We start from the raw sequence: 11,394 nt of genomic DNA, 5'->3' as shown, positions 1-11,394 counted from the left end.
CCCGCGCATCTGACGCCCTCGGCTACGCCGGAGGACATCACCTGTCTGGTGCCTGCCGGCTCGGTCCTGACCTCAAGGGATCCCTTGCCGCCTAGCACCACCCCCGGCAGCCAAGCCAACAGCTCGCAATCCGGCAGCTCGCAAACGGATAAATCACCGAACATCGAGTGCGTCGTCTGCGGAGATAAAAGCAGCGGCAAACATTACGGACAATTCACTTGCGAAGGTGAGTCGCTCACGGTGTTCTCTCCGCTTGAGAAAGTGCATCAAAAATGCCCTTGTAATTGCGTGACAATTAGGATATTTATCCGTTAGTGACATATTTAGTAACCGCAGAGACTAATGTTGCGGCAATTGTTAGATATTTCTCTAATGATCATGCTGATCGTTAGTGCGATAGATAATAAGCGGACATTTGTAGTCGATGAGTATATAGGATTAAGCGAATCGTGACGATAGTTTAGTTTGTTATAGATCAAAATAATAAATAAACGAGAGAGAAACGGTAACAAGAGTTAAATTTAGTTCAACATTAGGGACTCGCACATATTGCGAAAGATATATATAAAACTATACGAGTACATCAAAAGTACTTACTTTTGTTTCATCATATAATTAATGTATATAATATGTAAAATTCTCTTCTTTAAAGAATTCACTTCTTTAAAATTAAATAAGAATTGTCATGGAGTAATTCCGATTTCTTTAAGAAGTCGATTTGTTCATTGAATTCTATTCGCTTGTCATCTTCTCATTATTCATCGATTGTGCGCATATTCCGCCTCGAGAAATCCAAATCTTACCGATGAACTGAATTAATAGATTTTCTTTCTTCTAAATGATCTTTTTTACCCGCAAAAAGGTAGCTTGTAATCGAGTCTAGAACTTCAGAGAGAACAAGAAACGCAACGACAGTCGTAAAAGCGAATAAGTGTTTTGTCCGCGATCGAGATCAGAGATCTCGTCGAAGAGATTTCATGGGAGATTTCACGACAGGCGACACGAACGGTAACACGCGCGCTGAAACAACCGTACAGCAAGAATAGGACGACTATCGAAATCTCTACTACCGCGGTAGGTTCTCGCGAAGCCCTTCTTTTTTCCTCTCCATGTGGAGGAGCGCGTGCACGCCTTTTCGACGATTGTTCTCTCTCGGCCGTGAGTATCATGGGGCGCGATAGGTATCCCCTTACCTGTGCTACCAATTTGTCACCGCGCGAGGCAGAGCTCATTCGCATCAGAATACCTGACACCTACTTTAGGTACTCACGCTTACATTAATTTATTCAAGACGTGAAAGAGGGAGGAACGGAAGCGGGAAGATAAAGGGGGAAAGAAACGGCGAAATATTCGGGGGGCGGGAGGGGGGAGGGGGGAGAAAAAAGGAGAAGAAGAGAAAAAGAGTACACCGTGGCCATCGGGCGTGGAGAGTATGAAAAAACAAAGAGTCACCATTAATAACCCAGTGGGGTGTTCCCCGGAACGCTTACACGTCTGTTACGAGCCTAATAACGATGTAATAGGGCCGTGGAAATGAAGCGGGAGGAACGAGGACAGACGTCGAAAGGGAGAAGCGGGCGCGAGAGGGAAGGGTTTATCCCATTCTGGCGCCGATGATGACGGGGTTCGGTTCCGATGGAATGAGAAACAAATTGTTTTCACGGGCGGAAACAAATCCCAGCGGGTCGCCGAGAACGTGCGCGCGCGCGCGAGCGACGAGTTATCGCACGTATAAACCGTAGCGGCTAATTATCCATCGGCCAGATGTATCGAGGATAACTAATTAGCCGCGCTGCGCCGCGCCGCTTGTCGTATCGTACCGACGAATCTCGCGATTTGTCGATACAAGGGAAGAGCCTCGGACGATCTGTACTTTGATCTGGATATTATGCCTCACGCGTTTCTTTTTTTTTTACATGGATATATATCGAGTTGAGTTCTGTGCTCTCTTTCAATCGCCATTAAACCACAAGAACAACTGTTAAGACTGAAAAATAAGATTGAATATTTAGTTTTTATAGTCGTTATTTAATATGACAGTATTATGTGATCACTACTGTTTAAATCAGACTGTGCTTTATCTTATTGAAAATAGATACATGAGTAAGCGGAAATAGGATTCATTTACTCTACGGTAACAGTAACAGTTCTTCTTTCTTTGGATAAAATCCGGATTAATATTTTAACAACACCGAATCTCCTTCGCACGACTTAATAAGAAGATAGATTAATGGTACTTTGATTTTGACGATTATAACTTAACGAAACGACGTGACTCTCTTCTTCGGATAAAATGATAATCATTCTTAAATCCGTAAAAATATTCAAATCCATTGATGCATATTTTGCATTTTATCTTCGCTGAAGTGCGTAAGAGTGATTGACCGCAGACATCTGCGCTAGCTTTCGTTATCTTGACGTTTTCTTACACACCGTGATAGTCGCTTTCACATTTGCAACGGAGAATAGTTGGATTCCAGCAATGCGTGCGCGCGAGTCCGTTAAATCATTTATACGAAGGCGAAAGATCGAAGGCTCGAGAGACGAGAGGAGTGTAACGAAGAGAAATGTCGCGACTCGGCTCGGACAGGCGGACGGACTCGGGTTAATCGAAATCTACAGCACCCTCGGAAATCAGGAGTTATATATCCTCCCGCGCGTCCGCCCTCTCTCGCACGCCCTATTATCCCGAATTACGCCTTATTGATACCAGATTGCCCGCGGTAATTTATATCTCGCGGGTGATTTAGTGCACCTCGAGGGCCTTGATTAATGACACTCAGCTATCTGCGGTTCCTCCTTCTTTTCGCCCTTCTTACTTTCGATTCTGCTCGATGAGTCGAAGCCATAGCGAGATTCGTGAAAACTAACCGCAAATTAACGCTTGAACGATAAGCCTCGCATGTATAAATTAAATTGCGTGCATGGTAAATTAAAAATCAATGTTTTATACGGATGCACTTGCAACACGATAATTCGTTGACACTCCTGTCGTAAAATTTTCGTAGGTAAATATATGAAACGTTAATTACTTACGGCTCTTCGAAATAACGAGTCATTATCGTGATAGGTACCAGCGATAAATTATATTAATGATCTACGTGAAAAAATATTAGATTTGTTGTGTAGCTTGGAAACCTTTGCACACGTGTGTTTCTACGCTGGAACACAATTTAAAATTTATATACGATCTCGTTCTGAAACGCGTTTCAAATTAATCATTTTGACGTAAATTAATTTTGTAAGCAGCTATTCTCATCGCTGAGACGATAATTAGATGATATCTGTCCTTTATTAAGGCAGAGAATATATTATCCTCTTCGCTTAGTCAAAATTATTTTTACCGGGCGTTAAAACGGTACGTTCTGCTTTCGTGACCTCTCGAAGGATACCGCGTGTCCGTCGCTGCCGGACCGACAAGTATAGCAGTGCGCGAATATCCCATGCGAGTTCATAACATTCTTCTATTTACCGCACATTATCCCTCTCGCCGCGGAGTGGTTCCGCATTTCTATGCTTAGCATTCATCGCTCGCTAGACGTTACCGCAGGATCGAGCCTATTTGCGGTAACCGACAGCAAGGATCAGGCTATTGAAATCTCGTTAGGTTCACTCAGTGTATTGCCCTCGACGGAGACGAGACCGTGCGTGGGATCTAGCACGTAACACGCGTGGATATCACGTGGAAATCATGGGATACTGAAGCGTAGAATTCCGAACGAGCGAGCGAAGACGAGACAGACAGATGGATGGATCTGCTCGACGGCGAGCCCCGATCGATTCGAACAGATTGAAAAAGTACTTTACTTCGGTTGATCGGTACTGAGATTGCCGATGTCCATAAAGTGCTTTAGCGTTAGAGTAAAATAATGCGGGAACAATTGCTTTCGTAAATCGTAGTCAAGCGGAAGATAATGATGTATTGAATATGACCGTCTGAGGCTTGATTATAACAATTTTCATAAAATTTAAAAGTTTATGTAACTGTGATAGATTTCAATATATATTATTGAAGCAATTTAGTTTGTTATAATTGATATCATGATTTTATTGTCATAAAGATTGTATGTGTGCTTCTTTTTTATGCATATAGCGAGCAAGAGCTTTAAATGCGCACTTGTTTTTTTAATTGCTCAATTGATTTTAAGTTCTATTAAAAAAATTAAGTATATATCTCCTCTTATCTCTTGGAGTCACGGAATGCCATTGACATTTCTCGTTCTAGCGATACAATGATAGTCACATAATATTGTCGAGGTACACAAAATACGTACGAGTATATTGATTTAGCATTAAAACATCAAGTTATGACTTTCGAATGCGACAAAATGCAAGGTACTTCGTCAATCTCATTTTATATCTACATGTACCATGTCTAATCTATTTACACTGAGAAAAAAATATAGTCAATTTTAATAAATATTTAGTTCAATACTGCCAACTAAATATTTACTTACAGTAAATAAATATTTGTTTAGTAACAAAAATGATTGTTAAATCAAATTAACATTTCTTGTATCAAATAAATATATCTTTATATTTAATAAATATTTAGTTGGCATGTATTCAACTAAATATTTATTAAAATTGACTATATTTTTTTTTCAGTGTTGGAACAAAAATACGAAACCGCGTGTTTTATAACTTCATATTAATTATTACGTTGCATTCCGCGTTATATAATTTACAGATCTTTTCGACACTTAGAAAAATCTCGAATTAATCGCATGAGGGATGGGTGAAGCTGTCGGGCAATTAAAGCATGTCGGCGCGTCGCTCGGCTCGATTACAGCAGCGTGCGCTTGCGATAATTGCTTCCGTGTACAATGTGTAAACCGTTTCCGGCGGCTCGGCTAAACCGCGCGTAATCTGTGCACCGTGTAACGACGAATTTCACGAATTGCCCCGGCCACGTCAGCCAGATGTCGGCCGACCACCATCGCGCTCGGACTACGCGGAAATGCATCCGCGGGGCTGCAACCAGCCGGCCGCGTCGCGTTTCCCGAAGGGCCCGTTCTCGCCATGCGAGATAATTGACGGTTAGGTCTGCCGGAAGAACCGGCTGACTTTATTCGATGAACGAGTTAGTTACAGTACTGGCTATTAATCTGCAGCCTTGCAATGAATTGATCATATTTTTTACGAAAGAGAGACAATCTAAGAGGCCTCACACGCTTTTCATGCGTAATTTAATAAAAAAAAATAACACCTATCAATTTGAACACTCAATTTATCATTACATGTATTTCATTGTCATTTAATTTTGAAGAAGTGAGAATTTACGTTATACGTTCAGACATACTGATGATAGCTCGGAAGCAGGCCGAAACGTTTATGCGTAACTAATTTATACTATATTTCGACAATAAACGATCATTTTTATTTTCGCACTAACAACCGTGCAAAAAACTCTCATTAGCTCTTATTTGTTTTTTAACATTCTCGAGAGTTTGGTTACTTGTTTTATTTATTTAATTTCATTTTTAATAATTAAAGAATAAATATTTGATAATATCTAAAAATATAGGACATTGATTTTATCAAGAAAGTTGGATTCTTTAACGATGTTATTAGCTCGTTTTAGCATCAACTCGTACAATTATTCTACGATTATGAAAATGTAGCGCCATATTATTTGTTTTCTTGTAAAGTGGAACGTTTAATGATAGTCTAATATATTAGGCGAGTTCTCATTTGTTTCTATAAAGTTTGAAGTAGTGTATTCGCCTGATTCCTGCATCCACGTTGAATTACTATGGCCGTTACTGCCGTCGGTCGGTCGCGTGGCGGAAACTGTCGCCAAGATACGACCAGATATCCTAATGAACCCGGAGCTTCTCTAATTACTCGCCATGCAATGCACCCGATATGGCCCGCCGGAATTCCTCGGAGTGAAATGATCGTCTTCGTGCATCCGCCGATCTTCTCGTGAACTTACACACGACATATCAAAGGATTCTTTTGTTCTTTTGCGGTATACGTCTTTTTGTTTGTTAAATGAATGAATGATGACGGAAACCTTTCGTTTTGAAATGTGTCATTATAAATTATACTCTTTTTTCATTGTATTCTCTCTCTCCTCTCTCTATCAATATATATATATACATAATTAAAGTATATATTAAAGTATACTCTATAAATCTGAATCAGTGAATAATCACTAACGTCAGTCCCAATTATGCCACTGGTAATCAATGAATTTACAGTGAAATTTAACTAAAAAATCAATGAAACGTGGAATCCCTGGATAACCTAGCTAATCTTGCTTTAACGTACAAATTTAACGTATATTAATTGGATCTAACATGCAAATATTGGTATTTTAATTATATAATTCCTTTCTTTTTCAATTGAATTTCACCGATTTAGATTTAAAGAGTATTAAAAAGCGTAAGATAAAAAATTTTAAAATTAAAAAAATTAAAATTAAAAGTCTTAAGACATTTATTGATTTATAAATACAAAATGTGGGTGTCAAGGAAAATCATTACATGTTCTTCAATTATATAGATATTACTTAGTACTAGTTTACGTGTGCAAAAAATAAAATTGAATGAAACGGAATTAAGATACATAAATAAGAGAATTATGTAGGAATATCTTGCTCTCGCTTCGTTTAAGCGAGAAGCCAGTTTATCGCGTAAAAGAATCTGGATGATATAGAAAAATGATAATAAGCGCGTCTACTTCTACTACAGAAATACGGGAAACAATGTAGTGATACCGGAACAAATTAACGTGTGATACGGTCGATGTACAATCGTCATGGTGGAAGCGAGGGCCGAACCGGGTTAAGAGTTGGACCCTTAATTGAGCTCTCGAGTTACAGCGGCGAGTCACTCTCTCCCCGGTGTACCAATTACAACCGCGGTAACGATATTTACCATTGTCGAGGCTCTTGCGCCTATCCGTGGCATTAACGGTGCCGTAATAACACGGTTAATCCGGCGATAATTTCTGTTCGCGGTAATCTTAATTGCCCGGAACACCGCGAATTCTCTCCCTTGTCCCGCGTAGGAGGCAACGCGCGCACATTTATACCCACGTCGGCCTTTCTACCCTCACCGTGAAATGGGGTTTGATTGCGCCGGCAAGGGTGACTGCACGAGGATGAAGAAAGGTCTCGGAAATAAACGAATGAAGAAGTTTATCCGTGATAGGAGTCACATTCATATTCAGGTCAAAAGTGACAAATTATTTTCTTAAGATTATTTTGTAGAGCTTTATAAGGATTGTGTTAACTGTTAACATATTAATTATAATTGCAGCCAGAAGTTGTTTATATGAGAAAGAATTTACGATAACGATTAGGTTTATTCGAATGTTGTGTATAATATATATGTCGAGAGAGATACGAGTCATTTTTCCCATTCGATGCGTTTGTCGTCAGACTCGTCGCGATCGACCGGGCAAATTGATGATAACTCGCAACCGTTTGACATCGCTTGACATCAAAATCAACCCGCCGACGTAATAAAGCGATCGCCGACAATCATGCCGATTACGCCAATGAACGTTCAATGCAGAACGGTGCATCGACGGCGCGTTCCACCGATTTCTTTCCAATGAGAAGCATCGGCGATGATGGTCGTTCGGTTTTTGGTACGCGTAGATGCGATCACGAGTGATCGAGGAATCGAATGACGACAATCTCGCACGACTTCTCGCGCTGGACTCGCTCGTTAATGCATTTTCCGCGACATCATGCTGATTACATAAGCACCGTACGTCGATTGGCACGTCGATCGGCACGTGTTACATCAGTTATGCATGCCGGAATGAGATAGTCGCGAGATTCCATGAGTAACAGGTGCAACAGCGACGTTGAGAGCAAACAGTTGAAGAACTAGAAAAAGTGCTTAAAGCAATGTCGTGCAGCAGAAATATGTGTATTAAGTAAATTGAATGTTACTGTCAAATAGAATTGCCTAATAAAAATATAAATTTCTTTTTTTGTATTTATCTTTAAAATATCTTAATCAAATTTCTTTTTAAATTTTAGATTTTTAAACGTTTTTAAATTTACATAGAGTATATTTGAGACAATCGTATTTGAAGTTGTTTAGCCAAAAAATATTAAACAAGCTTAGTGGTAAATAATAGTTTATTATGTATTTTTATATATATGATCTTATTATCGTGTAATTATGTAAAAATAAAAAATGACTTAGTGGTATCAAAATAATACAAAGGAAATTCTAAATTATATATTTTTACAATAATATTTTTTTAGTTGTTTATTAAAGTTTGTTTTTAATTCATTAAAGTTAAATGACAGACAAAAATAATTGGTAAGTTTAAGAATTAAGGAATAAATTGTAACGTATAATATTATATACATAACTGGATCGGGAATATGAGTGTTAAACTAAATTTGTACGAATCTTCTGTTTAGAAAAATTATTTATTTTAATTATTAGTGTAGTTTATTATTCTTAAAGATGCGATAAAGATAGGCGATATCAATCCATCGATACACGAAAATAGGGCTGGCCCTGCGAAATATTCGTGGCGCTTGAACGCACGGTTGTTTCCGTGGACGATGGGAATGAGTTATAATTAAAGCGGTGGCCAAGTCATTATGCTGTACCGGCGATAAATTACAACTTTTACAAGGCCTCGAGCAAGGCCGCGTGCCAATGTACTCAAAGAGGAGCCACGCCGGTACGAGCGTCACGGTACAATCGTCGAGGAATCGAAAATGACGAGGATGGCCCACCGTCGGCGTTAGCGGATCGTAAGGGAGAGGTGGCAGGAGGATGAAAAACGTATGCACGTTTACACGCTGTGAGGTATAAATTACCGAAGATCGTGAAGCTCAACGTCGAGATCGTCGTTTGACAAGACGAAATTCTTTTATTCGTTTAATACCCTTTCTCCCTTCATGCCAGGACTAACGGGCAACCGTATAAGAACCCCTTGAATACCGAAAATACCGTATGGAACGTGACATCGGATAATCGATAAAGCGGAGTGTCAGAGCGACTCTCCGGACGCTCGCACGTCCCTACGCGTAAATATTTTGATTAATGATCCCGCGAGGACTGTGTCTGGTCCGGTCCGGTTCGGTCCCGGGACACAACAACGGCCCGATTCCAAAACCGGATACCCTTTCGCGTCCCCTTCGCGTCGGTGATCTTCCTTCTGCATCTCTCCCTTTCTCGGTTTCGTCCGATTGACGATTATCAATTCTTACTTTCTCTCTCGCTCCGCTATGTCCTTTGATCTTCTTCTTAACAGATAGTCGCAAACGTGTTTCAAGGAGGCTTCCTAGGATTCATGTGGATGAACACGCCGGCGCGGCGCGGCGGGGTCCTGGGAAAGACCTCGGGCGTTGTCCTCGCGGTCGGAAAAACTGGTCGTCGGTCAACTGACCGTGGATAATGCGAACCCTTCGCCGGCACCTTCAACCGCGTTAAATGTCCCGTCGGGTATTATTTCGCCGGCCCGAAACAACGCCCCGGACGACCGAAGGCGTTAACGCTCCGAGACCAGTTCGATCTGTTCGAACGCGTGCGTCCGATTTTGGAAGGTCTTACTGGTCTCTATATATCTGGAGAAACGTCCTTGTGAATGCTGAACACTCGATCGCGTAAAGGACTAAGGATCTGAGAATATGCTATAAATTAAACCGTCCGTTCATCGGCTATTCCGAACAATCCAAACGATACGCGATGCCCCCTTCGGACGGATCCTCGGCTATCGCTTGAGATTAGGTGTTCCAGACGGAGAGAGAGCGAGAGAGAGAGAGAGAGAGAGATGAACATTAATCTGCCGATTACAGGAGCCCGGGAACCTCCCATTCCAAGTAGCACGACTGGTACAAGATTCCCTGTCTTTGGTTATTGCGCAATAGTCATTCGGGATTCGACCCTGCGTTTCCGTAGGCATAAGTTTAACCCTCGAATCCCATCGAGTGTTGACCGTGAAATTAGAATGACCGTGGATTAAGCGATGATGTTTGCGGTTTGACTATGGCAAACCAGATGATCCAAACGCTCTCCGTTGAAAACTGATGGTAATAGTCAAAGTGGGTTTGAAGAAATCGCATCGATATTAGAAAAGATCCGTTTCAGAGAACTCCATCGATATTAAAGAACTCCAGAGAAAATTCAATTGATCAATATATTACAGATACTTGTTGAATTTAATTAACTCAACGATCCGTAGATCAGAAGTGCCGACTATCTGTTTTTGGTACGAGAGCTACCGAGAGCCAACTTTTAGGCTTGTGTTTTGTGTTAATATTTACTGATAGCTTAGGCTTATGTGTTGGGCTAATATTTTCTACGCTTCTAGAAAAAAAATTATGGCAGCTATATAATCATCAGGCTACTTATTTTCATATGCGTATATATTTCTAACCTTCGATTCTTTTTATCCTTGATGCAAAGTTCTTCTAACATTACTTAATGTTTAGCATATATATTTATTCGTTTTACAATTTTAATATACTTACTCGTATGTTCTTACGGAATCTCTTGCGTTTTTTTACATTTAAGCAATTAATGATTTTCTCATTATAGGTTTTTTAAAACTAAACCAAAACTTGGCAATGTTTTAAAGGGAAGGCCTCTATTACGAGATACTGAGTTTATTTTGAATAATTACCTAGAAATCTATGGGCAGAATTTAAAAAAGTAATAGATTTTTTTTATTTTAAAGAGAATTTAATAAGCTTTAAGGAGGTAACGTTATATAAAATTTAATTCAAATTCCATTTTTATTTTATAAATTAAAGAAATGTAAAAAGTGAGCAAATTACAAAGTCAAAAAATTGTGTTCCTAATATGAGATGCCCCGAGAAATCGATAGTAAAACGCAAAGTATATCAGTACTGCAATTAAAAAACTTTATTTCATGTTTCTAAAATGCAAACAAACACAGCCAGCGTGCGTGAAAAATGAGCATGCGATAGATTATATCCAGAACTAGTCTTCAGATAGTTGGAATCAAGCATTGCAGAAATAGGCATTCGACGTTCATTCTGGTTGTTCTTTTTATTATTATACAATAACATTTACTCTTTAGCAACGATTTTCACTATAACATAGGAGCATGTGTTATTTCATATTAGAACCTGGATATCTCATATTACGATTTCCACGCCTTCCCAAGTTGAAAACAAACCAAAAATTAGTCAGAAATTGGCCGGGAATTCTAGTTACTAGCTAGTTTCAGGCTAGTTTGACCGGCCAAAAACTGACAAGTTTGGGCGACGCTTGCTTTGCCAATAACTGGACAGTAAAACTAGTTAATTTCTAACAAGATTTTGACTGGTATCTGATCACTTTTTGATTATTTTTTAAAGAGTTTCTATCTAGTTTCTTAATTTTTTATTTTATGAATAGTTTTTAAGCAGTTGATAACCATTTTCAAAGCAGTTTATGGCTA

The 11,394-nt window shown here is 39.6% G+C and overlaps 1 protein-coding gene across 1 annotated transcript in view; it reads left to right on the top strand.

The window, feature by feature from the left end:
• Positions 1 to 6: 6 nt before the first annotated feature.
• Positions 7 to 11,394, top strand: part of svp (COUP transcription factor 2) — a gene marked incomplete at its 5' end in the record, with an annotated part of 135,192 nt that continues 123,804 nt past the window's right edge. Inside the window, one exon of the mRNA XM_018510211.1 lies at positions 7 to 226. Within this exon, the coding sequence (XP_018365713.1) occupies positions 7 to 226 (220 nt within the window). The remainder of the gene's footprint in view (positions 227 to 11,394) is intronic.

The sequence above is a fragment of the Trachymyrmex cornetzi genome, unplaced genomic scaffold, assembly GCF_001594075.2.
Source record: "Trachymyrmex cornetzi isolate Tcor2-1 unplaced genomic scaffold, Tcor1.1 scaffold11, whole genome shotgun sequence".
NCBI classification, from domain to species: domain Eukaryota; kingdom Metazoa; phylum Arthropoda; class Insecta; order Hymenoptera; family Formicidae; genus Trachymyrmex; species Trachymyrmex cornetzi.
Note: the sequence above shows the minus strand (reverse complement) of the source record. Positions and strands in the feature narration are given on the sequence as shown.